The sequence below is a fragment of the Anolis carolinensis genome, chromosome 2, assembly GCF_035594765.1.
Source record: "Anolis carolinensis isolate JA03-04 chromosome 2, rAnoCar3.1.pri, whole genome shotgun sequence".
Taxonomy (NCBI): Eukaryota; Metazoa; Chordata; class Lepidosauria; order Squamata; family Dactyloidae; genus Anolis; species Anolis carolinensis.
The window spans coordinates 72,010,866-72,030,820 of record NC_085842.1 but is presented as its reverse complement, the minus strand read 5'-3'; the positions used below and the strand labels follow the sequence as shown (position 1 = coordinate 72,030,820).

General features: G+C 39.7%; 1 protein-coding gene across 1 annotated transcript; it reads right to left on the bottom strand.

Annotated features, from left to right (window-relative positions):
- Nucleotides 1-617: 617 nt before the first annotated feature.
- LOC134296062 (tripartite motif-containing protein 54-like) lies at nt 618-12,097 on the bottom strand. The gene is made up of 4 exons (XM_062969959.1): nt 11,863-12,097; nt 7,295-7,453; nt 5,474-5,644; nt 618-1,386 (listed from the first exon to the last, which is right to left on the bottom strand). Exons 1-4 carry the CDS (start codon nt 12,034-12,036, stop codon nt 742-744), a joined length of 1,149 nt encoding a protein of 382 aa, XP_062826029.1. The 5' UTR covers nt 12,037-12,097; the 3' UTR covers nt 618-741.
- Nucleotides 12,098-19,955: the final 7,858 nt, after the last annotated feature.

Below are 19,955 nucleotides of genomic sequence, written 5' to 3'. Positions count from 1 at the left end.
GCTGTATTTTTAACTAAACTGTTTTTAATAGCTTTTATCTTCTTTTTAAAAAATTCTTTTAACTTCAGCTTTGAATTTTTTATACTGTGAATAATGTAATTTTATTTTCTTCTCCTCATTTGTTTTGAATTGTATTGTTCTTTTAAATTGTGAGTTAGTTTGAGACGCAATTATGGGGGAAAGCAAGATACAAATACATCTAACAACAACAACAACACTCTTGCCATTATATGAACTTGATGCTAAAACTTTTCTTGTTCTCTTCTCTCTCCCCCCCCCCCCCCCCCCATATCGCTTTTTCCTTTTATGCCATTTTTTCCCATGAGCCAGTGAATATCTAGCTATGTTTTATTGACAAGATATCAGCTTAAGAGTTGCTTTACTGTAGAGGGGGGTATAAATGCTATCATAAAATAACATTCCATATCTGTTTGTTTGTTTTTTGTTTTTGTTTTTTTTAAATTGCACTAATGCTGTTTAACTTTTATAGTGACCTTTCCTATGTTATCATCCATTGTGCACTTATGTTTTACTCTTGCCTTTCAATTAATTTTCTAACTTGTTGGGTGATAATTAATTAACAAGTTCTGGCACAGTATGTGTCAAATGCCATAGCATATAGTTGCATTCATAAATAATTTATTTAACAGTAGTGAGCACCTGTTACAAGGGCATTTGTTTTTATTTTTAATTACTTTTAACTTGCATATAAGTGTGAAGTACCAATTTCTAAAGCTTACGTTAGACCATGTTTTGCCCTGGTTTTGATTCTCCTTCCAGTGAGTTATCCATTGTTCTTGATGTATTATTGTCATCAAAATTATTTTCAACAGAATCTTGGTTTTTTTGATTTGCTTTCTGAAAAAAGTCCAGTAATTTTTGGCAAAGAGATTCATTAGAAATTCCACTGGATAAAGAATGTCCAGGACATTCTGGGCTAAATGCTTCAAGGATCTCATTGCAACTTGCAATTAATTCATCAGTATTAGAGATAATATAATTGGTGATAGGAATACCTTTCATCAAGTCTTTAAAATATTGCCCAGTACAAATATAATAATCTTTCATGTCTTGGAGTAAAGAATTTTCTTCTACAAGTTTTTCTAGCTTGCTTCTCAGCATTTTATCCTCTTGCAAAAAATGCACCGAATTGGAATGCTGTTCCAAAAGAGTTTTCATTTGATGATAAAGCTGTTTGGGAATATGAAGTTCGTTTGCCATTAGCTGCAGCTTTTCTACTTTTGTAGAATAGTCTTTGCTTAATTTTTCTTTCAATTCAGCCATTCTCCATTGGATCCCTTTCAGTAGGCTAGTCCCAACGCTTTCTATCATATCTTTGATATCAGCAGTGGTGTATGTAAGATCATTGATAGCCTTTTCAATTTCCTGTGAAAGTGTGACATAGAATTGTTTAGTAATATCCAGTGCACAGTTTAAAGGAACATTCTGAATTCTTTGCTCTAGATCAGGTCTGCACAACCTGTCACCCTCCAGGTGTTTTGGACTTCAGCTTCCCGAATTCCTGGCCCTTGAACAAGCTGATTAAGGCTTTGGGGAGTCTGAGGCCCAAATACCTGGAGGCCCACAGATTGTGCAGGTCTGCTAGAATGGTAAGCTTGCTACCTAAAGCAATTATTAGTAAACAGTGTTGAGCAAAACTATGCCATTAAAGGAACTCTGATACTGGAAAAACTATATCAGAGTCTTCTCTGAAATCTCTGAATGACTTTTACTGATAATGAAAAGGAAATATGCTGTTCTTCAATGAAAATTTCACAAGTTAGCTCAGAGAGATATGAAATTAGTATCTTTAGTTGTCCGCTTTCAACAGTGATTTTGTATATTCTACACATGGGTTGTAGCAATATAGAAAGGAGCTAAGGGAATGGTATCTGAGGAATGAAAATGCTTTCATGCATAAAACACTTGAGGAAAGCTTGTGGGAGGATATCCACCACAAAAACTGTTGATATTACTAAAAACCATTAGTTTCTGCTCTTTGCATTATAGTGGAAAGATGCACTCTGCAACATCCTAAGAGGAAACTAGACCAGGTGTTCTCAAACTTTTAAAGCACAGGGGCGGTTCAGGGTCCCGAAGACTGTTGTGGGGGGGGGGGGGCAGACTATACTTTGGTAAATAATGACACTATTCCTATGCATACTGCACACATCTTATTTGTAGCGCAAAAAACGTGGAAGAACAATACAATATTTAAATTGAAGAACAATTTCAAACAACAAAAACTTTCCAGTATTTCAATGGGAAGTGTGGACCTCCTTTTGGCAGAGATGATAGTCAAGTTAATTAGGATTGTTGTTGGGTGCCTTCAAGTCATTTCAGACTTACCTAAGTCTAAAGTTTAGGGTGGGGCTGGGTAAGTGACCATGGAGGGCCGTACCGGATGGCCCATGGGCCTTAGTTTGGGGACCCCTGCTCTAGACTGGGACAGTGAAGCAGGGGAAGACGGAGATACCTCTGACACTATACCCTTCATATTCAGAAAAAGATGTTGATGTAACATCCCCACCCCCCATGCATCAACCCTGATCTTGTAATATTTAATCTTCTTACATTTGTTCAGCTGTACCCCAGCAATAGTGAGCAATGGCTTCCATGTAAAACCAATTTGGGTTTTTAGTCAGAACTTTAAAGGAGCTATCCAATGTGATGAACCTTGCTTTCCAAATCTTTTTTGTTGCTCAATGAACTGGCTGCCAGCTTCCCAGTTTGCTTCTCCCCCTGCCCCTCCAGAAACCTTTCTGTTATTTTTTTCTGGATTTTTGCCACTTGATGCTATAATATTTTATGTTTTCAAGCTTGGGGCATAATTTTCTTGGGTGTTTCTAAGAGTTCCAATTTCAAAGAATTTTCTCACTAAAGGCATTATGATTATATAGCTCAAAAAAACCCCAACATTTTCTAGCCCACTGTAAACCACCAATAAAGTATCATAGCTTCTGCAATAATGTGGTCATGTAATGTCACTTATTGTATAGATCTACCTTAGTAAACAAACCAATAACAATGAAATCCTTTTTACAAAGTCTTCTTATGGAAGACAGTGTAAACAACTAATAAAATTAAACCTGTGGAAGAATGGGATTTTCCTCTAGCTATGTCTGCTTGCATACAATAGGCAAAGTAAAGAGCCTCCAGAATCAGTTGCCAAATGAGGAGTAAAACAGAAAAAAGGAGGAAAACAGATTAGCTTGCTTCACCAGTTATCCGGGCGTGCTGAAAAAGCATTGATCTTTTAAGTTTTGCCACTAAAAGGGAAACTGTAAGAAGAGTGGAGTCTTTTGAAAGAAAGAAAAACATACTGGGATGCATTTTGGAAGACGTTTACAAGTGGTTCCTAAAAGGTTCTAAATATTTTTGTTTATTTATTCAAGGCATAGCTGGCCTGGTGGTTCCATTTCACTTGTGTATACTGCTAGTTTTGAAAAAAAATGCTGAAAACTTTGAACTGCTCTTCTTTTTTGTGGTATAGGAACCTATCCCTATTCTTTCCATATTATTTCTACCTCTGCCATCAAAGTTTTTATTAAAGAAGTAAAACCCAGAAACACATGGACTAATACTGCTCCTGGATTCATCTTTGCTGCAGTTTTTATTATGGTGTGTAAATTAATTTAGAACTTTGGGAAATGCAGATAGTCAGTTCCAATGGCTAGTGTGACCTGGCACTTGTCAAGGGCCAGAGCCTGGCAAGCAGCCCAGCAATGACTCACAAGACTGTTTCGCTTTCCTATTTTCTAAAAGCAAAACTGCCTTTAGAATAAGTGTCACACTTCTTTGCTTCTTCCAGTATCATTCCTAGACTATCCCAATTAAGTGCTAGTAGGGTGCTCTTGAATGATTCAAAAGATTCTAGTTCTCAGTGAAAGAGACATAGCTTTAGAATTCTAGCCTGATGAGGCAGATTTCAGAAATGCGCTCCCCAGACCTGGCCCATGGAGTTTGGACTGTATAACAATGTTTCCAAAGTTGTCTTCCAGGTGTTTTGAACCTCAATTCCCAGAATCCCTGATCATTGGCCAACAGCTTCTGGGAGTTGAAGTCCAAAACACCTGGAGGACTAGTCTGGGAATCACTGGGGTAGAATATAAACCACTACTCCGTTTGACAAATGAGATCAAGGTGCTGCTGGTAGATATTCTGCAAATACAAAGAGAAGCCAGGGACCAGAATTTCTCTCTATCATAGTTAGAAGAAAATGCAGCAACAAAATGCAAACCAAACCAAAGAATAACTGCACCCTAGACTTAAATAATGATTCTGTTTCTCCTATCATCCCTTAGAAGGGTAAAGAGAGTTACAGATCTGTGTAAGAGTATACTCAACCAATTAAATTAACAAATTCTTCTTCTTGGTCTTCTGCCTCAAATAAATGTATTGCTTGCACCAGCGTGAGTGCTTCATCAGGCTCCTTCTGGAAATCTTACATAAGTATTTTGGTGGTTGCCCACATACCTTTCCATCAGGCTTCCCACCTAAACCCTCAGTTTCTTTTTGTCCACTGCTGCAGCAGCAGCAGCTGCATCTTAGTACCATTCAGGTCTCTATTCTTGTTAACAGTATTTCTAATAAATTAAATCTTTCTTTTGACACTCATTTTTGTTGATGGCTCCCTTATCTTTCTGGCTCGACTTCACAGGTCAATTACAATTTTGCCTCATGTTTTTCAAACTTGGTTTTCATCTGAACTAGTATTTTTTCTAAATGTTGTGAGTATGCCAGTAAAATTTCTGAAACAGACATTCACTCACAGTACTTTTTGTCTCCAGATTCACTTACTGCTTGCTGTTTAGAAACTGCTTAGAAAGTGGTTTTTTTTCATTTCTACTTTTATTGGCTTTGGATTATTTTTAACTTGCATTGTTTTGACATGTTATTAGCTACCTTGAGTCCCATATCAGGAGAAAAGAGGCTATAAATAAATGAAACCATTCTTTTATGTATTCACCTATTTTTTCTGTTTGTATTTTAAAAATATTTCATTGTAAAACACTTTGTGGTTTTTTTTCCTTCAAAAATGTAAAAGGAATTTATAAAATTTTGACATTACTTGTACATCTGTCAGGGTAGATACACTTGAGAAATGTGTTTTATGGAAACTGTAGGAAATCAGGATTGTAATAAGGTAAGATGGCTCAGTGTGTTGTACATTCTGTAAGACTTTCAACTTAACCTTTTTAATGATTGTGGCTGTTCCTCTAACCATGCTAAAATTAATTTGTTAATCTGGAGCCTGTGATGAGGAATAATTCAGAAGTATCAAATGTGTGACCTTTAGGAAAATAACATGTAGCATAATCTAAAATGAACGTATTACTCAGGCGTGAGCCATAAAGATGATTAAATTGTTCATTTCTTGTTGACAGACTGCAGAATGATTGCCTATTTAAATAGAATGTTATGTTTTCATTAATACTTTAGAAGTGAAGAGGTCAAACCTCTCATACTGTACCTTCCTTGCTTGTTCAGCGTGCTCAAAGTGCTCAGACACCCAGTCTAAAGCTTTGGTTAATCTTTCTTTCCTCTCTGCATAAACCTCAGATATTTTAGCTACGTTGTGGGCCTCGTGGTCTCCAAAAAGCTTGCAGATGGCACAAATTGGTTTATCATCCGTTAGACACATCTAAGCAAGAACGAAACATATATCACATCGGTATCTGGTAAAATGGAGATTTGACAGCATTTTCTAAATATCTAAAGCATGGGCTTAAGGAGCTGTGAGTTCTGCCAACTAAGGTTTCTTTTTCCCCTAGCACTATTTACAAAGCAGTAATCTGGTGCTAATAACATGATATTCCACCCCCACATAATACACAGGGCTTGCTGCAGGGAAGTAGTTGTTTAACTTCCTTTAAAATAGTGATACACCATATGTTCCACATCTAGATATGGGAGCATAGAAAAGTTAATAACCAAAGTATTTTTTCAGTGAACAGTGACTAAAAGATTAGACAAAAGAAGTGAAGAGATAAATGTTAGCACTGCCACTCTTTTAAAAAAGGTGGATGAACATCTTGTCTTATGCCTGGATGGTATAAGAGACCCTTGGTTTTTAAACCCTTTAAAATAAAAGGGTTGAACAATTGTGTGGATCTAATAGCAGGTGATATAAAATGCAAAGCTTCCATAACATCTGAACACTGGCCATACTAACTGCAGATGCACACTGATGTTGGGATGAAGTCCATCCACATTGTAGAATTAATGCAAGTTGACACATTTTTAACTGCCATGTCTCAATGTTGTGGAATAATGAGTTGTAGTTTTACAATGCCTTTATCCTTATCTGCCAAATTGTTGGTGCCTCAGCAAACTACGACTCCCAGGATTTCATAGCACTGAGCCATGGCAGTTTAAGTGGTGTCAAACTGCATTAATTCTACATTGTAGATGCAGCCAGAGGTGGTCCAACAGCAAGGCGAAGTCAGCACCCGCCACTGGCGCACACCAACAGGGGGCGCTCTCGAGGCGCCCCTGTGTAAACACGGTGCGGCAACGGCGGCGGCGCTGCCATCTTCCAGCTTTTTTTGGCTGCACATCGCCTGGAAGGTGGGCCCAGGACAGCATGCGGCGGCACGCAGGGTGGGCAGGTGTACACTGTCCTGGGCCTGCCTTCCAGGTGATGTGCAAGCTCTCATGTCACCCAGAAGGCAGGCCCAGGAGAGCGTATGCCCGCCTGCCCTGCGTGCCGACGCATGCTGTCCTGGGCCCACCTTCCAGGCGACGTGCATGCTCTCACGTCACCCGGAAGGCGGGCCCAGGAGAGCGTGCGTTGGCACGCAGGGCGTACGCTCTCCTGGGCCCACCTTCCGGGCGGTGTGAGAGTGTGCACCAGCACAGTCGCCACCGCAGCCGCCGCCACGGCCTCTGGTTTGTGTGTGTGCGGGGGGGGGGGGGGGGGTTGGGCACCAAAATGGGGGGGGGCGCCAAGTAGTAGGTTCACCTACTACTTGGAATTACCTCAGGCCAGTTCTGGATGCAGCCTTAGTCCTCCAGTGCAACTCTGTGGTCAGCTTCTGCTGTAGTTGTGCTGGAGGACCTAAAGAAGGGTTCTTTCAGACATTCATGTTTTAAATTTACATTTTTCCACTTTTGTAGGGGTCCTGATCTCCTAACCTAGCAAATGTGGATGGCTGACTGTATAGTGATCTCATATTGAGCCACAATATGGGGAAAACTTGAAATACAGAGCAAGCATGCATTCTCCTTATAAATACTGTATAGTTACTTTAGTTGTTTACTAAATAAACAGAACAATAAAAGGAGTTCATACCAAGTTCATACTTTCTCCATGTTCTTCACATATTTGAGACAACCGGTCTTGTTCTTTGGCATGTAGATTTTCCTGCTCATACTTAAATTTTTCCAGGATACTCTCCACCAGAATATTTCTTGGCAAGCCACCAATTCCTCTCCCTCTCAAGTATATGATCTGAAAATGAAATGAAATCTTCAACTCTCCACAGGCTGCCTTCTTTTGTGCCTATCATTTTAAGATGGATGATGATGATGATGATGATGATGATGATGTCAATATTGATGATGTATTGATGATTTTGAGAATATTGCTCTGCTACAAAGCCATGGCCTTTGATCCCTTTCCAGACATTTCATGTTGGTGACACACTTTTTAGACATGCATCATTTCGCAACACAGTAATTCAGTTTTATTGGCAAATTGGAGGATAGCCCAATTCCTTATAAGAAATACAGATACATATCCATTTTGTATATCAAATTGGCAGGTAGCAGAGAATTGGTGTGTAGAATAGACTGTGTTACAATAAATCCTGTGTATTCCAGGAGGGACCCTTCATATAATATGATTTTCATGGAATCTGGAACCCTGTTTTCTATGCAAAGATTTTTGAATGTCATCATTCTGGAGGACCTAAAAATGCCTAGACAAGTGTTCTTTCTTTCCAGGCCTGCAGAACAATTATTTGGTCAACTTCTGGTGGAATTTCTGTGGATATTTGCCATAAAATCCTACTGGAGGCCTGGAGGCAAGACTTTCCTAGGCCATTTCTAGTTCTTCTGGAGTGATTCTATGGTATTCAAAGCTCTTTGCATATGCATAAAACCATGCTGAATGAATTTGCGTAATAACCAGGCCAACTGAAGTTGAATAGGAATTGGTTTGGGTCATGAATTTAGAGAAAATTTATTTAATGGAAACTAATAATTGCAGAGGAAACAATTTATAGAGATGATATGAGAAAATTATCTTTCCTTCTATGAAACTGGTATTTGGTTGCAGCAGAAACCTGGTGGCTTGAAAAAGAATGGTTTTGTGTTTTGGAATCAGCTCCCAACTCTGAGTTCAGGATCTTGGAGTAAGTCAATAGTTTTGTAATCTCAATAGTATAGCTTCTGTGAAATACTTTTCCCCCCAACCATTGGATGACAATTCCTACAATAGCCAACCATCTCAAAAGATTTGAAAATCTTTGTAACATGTTGCTAGCTTCCAAAACGTAATGTTAGAACAGGATAAAAATGTCAGAGTTTCTATTAACTGGCATGTTTTGAAAATAAATTAAATACTGAGGATATGTGGTACATATAATTCCTTTAAATTATAATTTTATTTTTCAAGGATGCAAATTCTTGGTTATAACTGCATTAAATTATTGGAAAGGCAAATTCAGAAAGAGTGGTGAATTCTGAAGTACTGTAGCGTATTTGCGGCAGCAAGTCTGCCTATCACAAAAGTAATGGGTATCATGTTCCATCTTCACAGGAGTAGCTACCCTCAGTGAATAACAAGACAATGACAATAACTCCTTGTTTTAACATTCAAAACCTTGCTTCTCCCATCTTTCAGCATTCATTTTTTACTTACCTGTTGAAAATTTACATTCTAGGAATTCTAGGCTACTTGTTATTTTTAAATCTCAATTAAGAACCCACTTGTTTTTCCAAAGCTTTTAGAATTTCAGCTTAATATTATTCTATAAACACGTATATTTTGCATGTGTGCATTGGCCAATTTATATTATATTTTTGTATGTTTTATGGATCATTTGTTTTGGAATTGTAGTTTTAATTTTTATTCTTTCCTCCTTTGTGTGTGTGTGTGTGTTTGCTATGATGAGGATGATGATTGTATCCCTTAACAGCAGTACCCATTTTTGGTTGTTTTACTTGTACAGCATTATGTTCCATTGATGGTGCTGTAAAAATAAACAAAATATTCTTATTATCCACAATGAGCTGGGCTGATAAAATGTAACATTTGTCTTTTTAAAAGTATTTTTTCTCCCTCGAATACTATTATCTCTATGAGAATTATATTCTAGAATGGTAGAGAATGCCTTTAAGTGGGTCACAATAGCTCCATAGCAACATAAATCAAGTTTCATTCTAGCTTTCAGAAGCAGGTACTAATTAATTTTGAACCAAAAGCAGCCATTTGTATATTGCGTGAATGCAAATTCAATGATCAAAATTTATTTTACGAATTAAGCTTTGTTTAATGATTGCTGTTACATTAAACTTAGCTGAGCTCACTGTGCAGGTACATATAATTATTGTTTTAAAAACAAAATTAAAAATGAATGCAAATTGCAATGATCACCTAAGTTATATAGGTTAAAACTGAAGAGGACATCATCAATTGCTTTTTGTTGGGACAATCCATAGTGGTTTCAATAATGTTTTAGATTTTATTACAAAATGTAATAAGTTAAAATTGCCCGAGGATCAGGGCCGGCCGGAGATATTTTTTGATGTGAAGCGGGGGTGCTGAAAAGCGCCCCCGCCACCGGCCCCGCCTCCCGCGCCCTGGCCCCGCCCAGCGTGCCCTGGCCCCGCCTCCCACGCTGCGTGGGAGGCGGGGCCAGGGCGAATAGTGAGGGGGGCGGGGCCAGAGTTGGCCCCGCCCCCCCAGCGTGCCCTGGCCCCGCCTCCCACGCAGCGTGGGAGGCGGGGCCAGGGCACGCTGGGCGGGGGGGCGGGGCCAGAGCTGGCCCCGCCTCCCACACTACTCCCGCTCGCCCGTCTGGCCTTTTCTAGCAGGCCAGACTTCAGCGGAGGTCCCTCCAGGCCGCAATCGCGTGAAGATGGAACATGATACCCATTACTTTTGTGATAGGCAGACTTGCTGCCGCAAATACGCTACAGTACTTCAGAATTCACCACTCTTTCTGAATTTGCCTTTCCAATAATTTAATGCAGTTATAACCAAGAATTTGCATCCTTGAAAAATAAAATTATAATTTAAAGGAATTATATGTACCACATATCCTCAGTATTTAATTTATTTTCAAAACATGCCAGTTAATAGAAACTCTGACATTTTTATCCTGTTCTAACATTACGTTTTGGAAGCTAGCAACATGTTACAAAGATTTTCAAATCTTTTGAGATGGTTGGCTATTGTAGGAATTGTCATCCAATGGTTGGGGGGAAAAGTATTTCACAGAAGCTATACTATTGAGATTACAAAACTATTGACTTACTCCAAGATCCTGAACTCAGAGTTGGGAGCTGATTCCAAAACACAAAACCATTCTTTTTCAAGCCACCAGGTTTCTGCTGCAACCAAATACCAGTTTCATAGAAGGAAAGATAATTTTCTCATATCATCTCTATAAATTGTTTCCTCTGCAATTATTAGTTTCCATTAAATAAATTTTCTCCGCTGAAGTCTGGCCTGCTAGAAAAGACCAGACGGGCCAGGGCGCACTGGGCGGGAGGCGGGGCACCGTCAGGGCGGTGCCCCGCCTCCCGCCCAGCCTGACGGCGCCCCCCCGGGCCTGCGCCCGAGGCGGCGGCGTCAGGTGCCTCAATAGTGGGGCCGGCCCTGCCGAGGATGGAGGGATGAGACAAAATGGGACGTAGAAATTTGGTGGTCTTATATATCAGAATATATAATCAATGATTCATTAATCAAAGGAAAAGAAAATATACAAATTGTCTAAAAGAACCTGACTGGTTCAGGAAATGGTCAGTCCTAATTAACAAAATAGATGGAGACGAAAGATACACCACCTTGAACCAGGCGTTCCACACAGTTAAAATGATACAATGATAATATATTGAATTGCTGTTCCAGGGGGGAGGGGGAACGGGGGAGGGGGAACGGGGTGGGTGTTACATTCCAAAGGATCGTTTAAAATGTCATTTAAGCATTACTTACTTTTGGTATTATGTATATTGAAATAAGACATGCATCGCTAAAATTTTGTTAATTGTTGGAATGTAATAAAAAAAAATTTTTAAGTTAAAATTGAAAAATGCTATTTGTGTACATGTGACATAGAAAAAAACTGATGACTGCAGAGTTGGTGGCTCGGCTTTAAAATGTAGCTTTATTTTCTCCTCAGTTACCAGCTTTTCAGTAGTCTAAAGGTGTCTCAAACATAGCTGCTGTACATTTATATAAACATCCCGGACTTCTAATTTGCTTTTCTGCAAAATCTGTATTGGGTTGTTGTATGTCTTTCGGGCTGTGTGGCCATGTTCCAGAAGTATTCTCTCCTGACGTTTCGCCCACATCTATGGCATACCTCACAACCTCTGAGGATGCCTGCCGTAGATGTGGGCGAAACGTCAGGAGAGAATACTTCTGGAACATGGCCACACAGCCCGAAAGACATACAACAACCCTGTGATCCCGGCCATGAAAGCCTTCGACAATACATTGAAAATCTGTATTAATCATCTGGGATAGTTACATGGTCTCAGGACTGTGTCCTTTCCAGAAAAAAAAAATGCTTATCGTAATAGCATTCCCAGTTCTATAAAAAACAGTTCCTGGTATTTATTTATTAACTACTGAAAAGGCCTTCTTCAGCTATAGTGGGTGAAAGCAAGCACAGTTTTGGGACTACTTACTTTTCTGCACATGGGGCAGGAGAATTGTCCATTGACATGACTACAGTTCTGGCGAGCAAGGATTTTTTCCAGACATTTCTTGCAGAAGTTATGAGCACAGGTCAAGACCAGCACAGGAGGTGTGAACAACTCTAAACATACTGGACATGAAAGCACCTGCGCCAAAGCTTCCATGACACTGGTGTGGCCAGAAGGCTAAAGATCAAGGCTGTTGTCCCTGCCTAGGATTCATGCCCATGTTCTAGAATGGCTCTGAATGCCGCTAAATGGTCAGTCATAGTAGCTCCATAGCAACATAATTCAAGTTCCATTCTAGCCTTTGGAATAAATTCTGATCCAAAAGCAACCACTTCTATATCAAATGTATGCAAATTCAAAAATCAAAATTTATTTTGCTAATCAAGTTACTATACAATGAACTGTTACATAACTATCAGCCCAGATAATACATTGTATCTGGGCTTTGTCATAATTGTCATAAATCATCATTGTCATTTATTTATAGTCTATTATTTATACATCTTTTAATAAATGATTTATTATTGTTAATTTGATGGTTCCCTGCGCTCAAGCCTTAAAATCCAAAAAAAGCATATTAGTTGTTGATATCAACGTCCAGCCTCAAGTATGATCAAGTTTGAATACAACCCATTATATTGCATTTTAAAAATTGGATTTATATCCTGATGCTAAGTACTGGGAGTGGAACACTCATGTAAAGAACTACACAAGCAATGTAGATGTGGTTATCCTCAGCTTTATTTCTGACTTGTAACATAACATGAGAAGTGGTTAAAAGAAAATGGTTGCTTATATGCCATCTTTGATTTACAACCAGAAAGGTAGGGAGATTTGCCATATAGAGAGAGCTGCGGTTCTCAACCTGTGGATCTGCAGGTGTTTTGGCCTACAACTCCCAGAAATCCCAACCAGTTTACCAGCTGTTAGGATTTCTAGGAGTTGAAGACCAAAACATCTGGGGATCCACAGGTTGAGAACTATTGATACACAGAGAGAGGAGAGACAGACAGAGGGAGAGGGGAGAGAGAGGGAGACAGAGGAGAGGCGAGAGGAGAGAGAGGGAGGGAGGGAGAGAGAGAGAAAGAGAGAGAGAGGGAGAGAGATTGGTCATTTGCCTACTATGTTTTCTTTAAAGATAACTTTAGGATCAACCAAAAACCAATTGAACAATTTTTGTCAGCATTGAATGATTGGCATCCAGTGGCAGCTTTGTTAGGGGGAAACACTTGTAACCTAGGGCTCAGAGAATCTGATTTCTACTCATTTCCCTTTAATAAATACCAAATCCTCTCCTCACCCCCACCCCCCACCCAAAAAAACAAAAATCTCTTAAGGTTTGCAAAACTCTCTGGGCGTGTATGGCTTTGAGAGTTTTATTAGATAGGAGGGATCTGCCAAAGTTGGTTGTCCTTCATTGCACAACTCTTCCCTAATACAAAGCCAACATTAATACTGATAATCACATTTGTAAATGGTAAGCACCATTTTAAAACAGGCTCACCACTCCCCAATAATGTCTTAATAAACAATGCCTGCTATGATATCTAAACAAAAAATGGTGTTTCCTTCAAATTATTTTCTCATTTGCATATTCCTGTGTCTCACCATTGGGACCAGTACACTATGGAGCATGGAAGAGGACATTGCCCTGTAGTGAGACAGTTACAAAGTATCAGGTTATTGGATATACTTTGGTCTGTCTAAATTATTTTAATTGTTCATTATTAGTTTAAATTGGTTAATGATTTTGCTTTATGTGGCCCTGAAATGGTATGATATACGGCATAATAGAAACATTTCAATTAACAAAAACTAATAAGGTTTATGCAAATTTAATCGATCACAGATGGACTTTTCTTCAGTCTTACGAGTAATGAAAATCAGAGTATACATTCCCAGGCTACTTCCATGTGCCATTGGGCTGAGGTCAGTTTGATTCTAAAGATTCTGCTTCAAGGAGTTCATTTATATTCCTCTTTCTTCTAAGTCTTTCTCCAGGGTTTCGGTCACCCTGGGCAAGCTCCTCCCAGTGCCAATCAAGATGTGGTGGTCTACCAAACAGCTTTCATGGTGAATAGGATTAACCTTATTATGAAGTGGCAATGAGCTGAGGACACAAGGAGATGCCTGTGACTTCTTTCTCCAGATGTCCACAATTGCTCAATTCCTAACCTCACAAGTGAGTAGAGACAAGCAAGATATTAGCCTTGTTGGGCAACATGTGTACCTTAACTATTGTCAGGGATTCCTCTTCTTCAGAAGAGGAAGGGGAGCAGGAAAGTGTTCATGAATCTGAGGGTGAGTTGGAGTCTGAGGAGGAGGCTTTGCTAGTACCCTCATTCCAGGAGAGGCGAAAGGAAACAGAGCAGAGATGTCGTTCAACTAGATTAGCTGCCAGAAATGCAGCTGAGTAATTAGGAACTGCCCTAGCAGCTGTGTGGGGACCCAGGTGTTGCACCCCAGGGCAGTGTGAGCACTGAAAACCAGACAAAGACCAATAAACATATAATATCTTTATTAAAACAATTATAAATCCAGAAATGAATAGGTGGAAAGGTTGAGCAGATAATAGTCCTTTATGAAAAGGTATGAATTAGTCCAAAGAATTGAAGGGAAATGTCCAATAATATTGTCCAAATTCCAGAAACCGAAACATGCTCAAAACTGTTGGAAAGTTCTTGAGCAGGGAAAAACAAGGAAGCAAGACTGAAATAACAAGGTCCAAAGTCACTAGGAAATCTTTGATATCCAGGCAGGAACGTGATGAAACAGAGGCAAAACTTGGTTCAGGAGCTAGGCAAGGAAGTAGACTTAAACTGGGTCTACTCGGGAGTTGCGGCTCTGCTTGGCCGCCAGGATCTGGAAACTTGGCTTGGAAGAAACAGGAGCTAGAGTCAGTGAACCTTTCTCAGGAAATCACAAAGTTGACACTGCGAAGTGTCCACAGTGTAAAGCACTTTTATGGAACTTAGATTTGATCACAAACAAGGAAAGCCAAACTCCCTAAAAGTTCCCAAGGGAAAACATTCTATCCATTATCCCCTCGAGATGCCAAGCGGTTACTCCTGCGGAGTTCTTGTTTCTTAGATCTCTGGCGATGCAGAAACTCCCTTCTGTTGAAGGACACATTCTCTGGGGAACTAAGAACATCTGGTTCTGCCATAGGAGTAATATTTTCACTTTCTTTCCCAATTAAGGAATCATCCGAGCTATCAACAGTCAGCAGCTGTAATTGGAAAGAGCTCTGTGGACTAGGTAAAAAGTCAGAATAAGCTTCCTCCTGGTCATAGTTCATTTCTGGATCAGGTTCAGAAGCCAAAGGTGGCTGGGGCTATAAAAGCAGAAGCAGGTGCAGCCAGCTCTTGCTGGTTACAAACTGACTCTAATGCCTTCACTCTCTGTCTGCCTGCTCCAAGGCTACATCTGGATTTATGCCTGTTTCTTTGTCTGAAGTAAGACTTCCTGGCTTTCTTTTGCTTTATTTCACTGAGTGTACTGTACTTTATGTTTTGATGAAGTAAAGCAGTTTTCATTTACTTACCACAGTGTCTTAAGGCTGTTCTTGAAAGACAAAACAGGACAACTATCTATATATATAAAAATGTTCTGACAGTTTTCCCCTTAACTTAAACAACAAAATTTCTGGAGCAAATAACACCAAATTTGGCAACAAAAGACATAGTCATCCGGTCTGTGTTTTTATATTAAAAAAAAAACAAGAAAAATAGTCCAAATTACAGAAAATGAGAAAGAGCCTTTCTCCCTTAACTGCCAGTTAGAAAGGTAGGCTCTGCTGCCTTTAGCCCCCCCCCCACTGCCTTTAGGCCCCACCCCCTTCGTATCCTAGCAACTCCCTCAGCCAAGATGGCACCCAGGGGACAGGCACTAAGGCCTGATCCACACTGCCTATAAAATACAGATTATCTGATTTGAACTGGATTATATGGCAGTGTAGACTCAAGGCCGTCCTACACAGCTATATTACCCAGAATATAATTCACAGTATATGCTTAGAACTGGAATATATTGAGTCCACACTGCCATATAATCCAGTTCAGTGTGGATTTTAAACACCTGTGTAGAAGGGACCCCATATAATCCAGTTCTAAGCAGATAATATATTATAAATATAATGTGTAATAATTACTGTGATATAATAATACAGAACAATATAATCTCTAAAACCAGGACAGTAAAAAAGAGCAACACTCTGAAAGCAGGGAAATTGGGAATTCCAGAAAGGAAACAATCAGGGCCAGCTAACACCTCCCAAGAAAGGATTCTTCCAGAAATGAAGCTGAGAAGTGAGAGAAGCAGTATGTATTACCAAAGTCATTATTATTATTATTATTATTATTATTATTATTATTATTATTATTATTATTGTGTTGCTGTGAACCATGAAAATGAACAGAATCTGGCTCCAAGTATTCAAAAACACTAAAATCAGAATATATAAAAATTACTGTGGTATAATAAAACAGAACAATACAATCTCTAAAATCAGAACACTAAATAAAGAACAACACTGGAAATAGGGGAATTCTATACAGGAAACAGTCAGAGCCAGCTAACACCTCCCAACAAAGTATTCCCATCACCAAAGTCTGGCAAAACCTCTGTTTTCTGAGGGCCACAGCCTTTCTTTTAGTGTGTGCGCTCAAGCACTGCATATGGGACTTCATCTACACAGACAGTAGAAGCACATAAAATATCGCAAAGAACAACTCTGAAAACAAGGGAATTCCAGACAGGAAACAATCAGGGCCAGTTAACACCTCCCAACAAAAAATTCCCCCAGGGAGGAAGCAGCCAGGCTTTAAAGCTGAAAGGCTATTACATGCTAATCATTTTGGCTAATTGCAGCATTCATACTTGCCTCCAACAGACAAAAAATGGAACAATTAGAAATATTGTATATTCACAAGCTTTAGGAAATAATATTCCCCTAGTGGCGCAGTGTGTTAAAGCGCTGAGCTGCTGAACGTGTGGACTGAAAGGTTTCAGGTTCGAATTAGGGGAGCGGAGTGAGCCCCCACTGTTAGCCCCAGCTTCTGCCAACCCAGAAGTTCGAAAACATGCAAATGTGAGTAGATCAATAGGTACTGCTCCGGCGGGAAGGTAACAGCACTCCATGCAGTCATGCCAGTGGCCACATGACCTTGGAGGACAACGTCAGCTCTTCGGCTTAGAAATGGATAAGCACCAACCCCTAGAGTCAGAGACAACTGGACTTAATGTCAGGGGAAAACCTTTACCCTTTACCACCAATTCCTCATATTATTTCCCATATCACCATACTTTGCCACAGCAACGCTTGGCCGGGCACAGCTAGTTCCAATATATTTGAGCTGGGATTGTTTCCCTCCTCATTTTACTTTTACAGTAATCCTATGACACGTTAGGCTGGGAAAAGTTAAATGAGTGTGTGCTTTCAAGTTGTTTTCAATTCTAGCAGCCCTAAGGTGACCTGACGGCAGGGTTTTCTGGGACTGAGAATGTGTGACTCTTAAAAGGTTAGCCAACAGTTTTCCATAGATCAGCGGGAAAATCGAACCTTGGTCTCTGGAGTCCAACATTCAAACCATTACAACACATTGGTTCCACGTGGGGCATTGTAAATTTCCTGAAATACTAAAAATCAGGACAAGTCATCCCATTGTTTCCAAAGTCTAATAATAATAATAATAATAATAATAATAATAATAATAATACCAGTAAAAACCAGTACAAGAAAGCCACACTACAAACTAGAGCTGACAGCTGGCACAACAAAACATTGCATAGAAAGTTCCTTGACAAAATTGAAGGAAAAGCTGATAAGGAGAAGACCTGGCTCTGGCTCACGAATGGGACCCTGAAGAAGGAGACAGAAGGCCTGATCCTTGCAGCCCAGGAGCAAGCCATCAGAACAAATGCAATTAAGGCCAAGATCGAAAAATCAGCTGATGACCCAAAATGCAGACTGTGCAAGGAAACCGACGAAACCATTGATCATATCCTCAGCTGCTGTAAGAAAATTGCACAGACAGACTACAAACAGAGGCACAACTGTGTGGCCCAAATGATTCATTGGAACTTATGCCTCAAGTACCACCTGCCAGCAGCAAAGAACTGGTGGGATCACAAACCTGCAAAAGTATTGGAAAATGAGCACGCAAAAATACTGTGGGACTTCCGAATCCAGACTGACAAAGTTCTGGAACACAACACACGACATCACAGTTGTGGAAAAGAAAAAGGTTTGGATCATTGATGTCGCCATCCCAGGTGACAGTCGCATTGACGAAAAACAACAGGAGAAACTCAGCCGCTATCAGGACCTCAAGATTGAACTTCAAAGACTCTGGCAGAAACCAGTGCAGGTGGTCCCGGTGGTGATGGGCACATTGGGTGCCGTGCCAAAAGATCTCAGCCGGCATTTGGAAACAATAGACATTGACAAAATTACGATCTGCCAGCTGCAAAAGGCCACCCTGCTGGGATCTGCACGCATCATCCGAAAATACATCACACAGTCCTAGACACTTGGGAAGTGTTCGACTTGTGATTTTGTGATATGAAATCCAGCATATCTATCTTGTTTGCTGTGTCATAATAATAATAATAATAATAATAATAATAATAATAATAATAATAATAATAATAGAATACTGCTAAGGAAAGATATCAGAACTTTCTCTGAATCATGAATCATGGTTTGACACTGAGATTCCCAACCTAGTGTCAGTCTTGCTTTTGGGAAGACTATTAGTGATAGAGAAAATGTGTTATACAGTGTTCCCTCACTTATCGTGGGGGTTAGGTTCCAGGACCACCCGAAATAAGTGAAAATCCATGAAGTAGGGAAGCTATATATTTATACATTATTTTAGTAGTTATACACTGTTTTAAGTCTTTATCAACCAATTGTGTGTTGATAAATTGCCTCCTTCTCCCATTGCCACTTGGGCTCCCTTTCTCTCCCTTCAGCTTCTCCTTCCTCTGGCTGTAAATTGTAATTTTTTATTATTTATAATATTTTAGAGTTTATTGAAAAACCGCAAAACTGAATCTGCAAAAAGCAAACCACGAAGTAGTGAGGGAATAGCAAAGTACGTCTGTATTGTCGTTGCTCCTGTCACTTATTTTGTACACATTCCAATGCAACAAAATGTCATTTTATCCCTTTTTATCTCACAGAAGATAAACTAGGTTGGATGAGTGCAAGAAGCAGATAAACAGCAATCTGGAATCATAAGGGCTGCTAGAGCAGGGAACATGCTGAATTAGATTATATATCGAAGTATTCCTGCCCTAAGGCTCTAAGAAAGCATGAATCACCAGGAACTCATCATCTTTCTTGGCTTGAGTAGGAAATGATGAAAGTTTAGAGCATTTCATGTTTCATTTTACTCTTCTGGTCTCGGAGCGATTACAATATAGGTCTGCCAAAAGCAAGAAGTGAAGGTACCATCAGCAGGGGCTTTGAGGGAAAGGGCAGTGTTTGTTTCCCTTGCTGCCCCTGGCCCAGCTCCACTTGGTGCTGCCGGACTCCATCTTGACAAGCCTCCATTTCGGCATCTTGGGGTCAGCACAGAGATACCGGCATTTGTTTCTTCCAGCCATGGTCCTTGATTCACCTGGGCCCTCTCGAGTGAACGCTGCCACCGCAACCCCAGTTTTTTGTCTCATTTCTCCCGATGGAACATCTCTTCCATTAAAACTATGTTTTAATCTATTTTACTGCATTTATATGTTTGAATTATTTTATAATTTGATATGTTATATTATTTGTTGTATAATGCGGCATTGAATTTTGCCATAATCTGTAAGCTGCTCTGAGTCCCCTTCGGGGTTGAGAAGAGCGGCGTATAAATATAGTAAATAAATAAATAAATAAATTAAACTTCTGTTTTTCCAGTAGGTGGGGATTTTTAACCTTACAATGTTTTTTTAAGAATCAGAAATTCTCAATTTCCAGTGAAGAGTCTATTAGCTTGTGATTGTCCATCTCTGTATTACGAATTATGTTTAAATATTTGCCTACAAGTATGTTTAAGTTTGCAATCAGTCCCTTTATTACTCCTAAG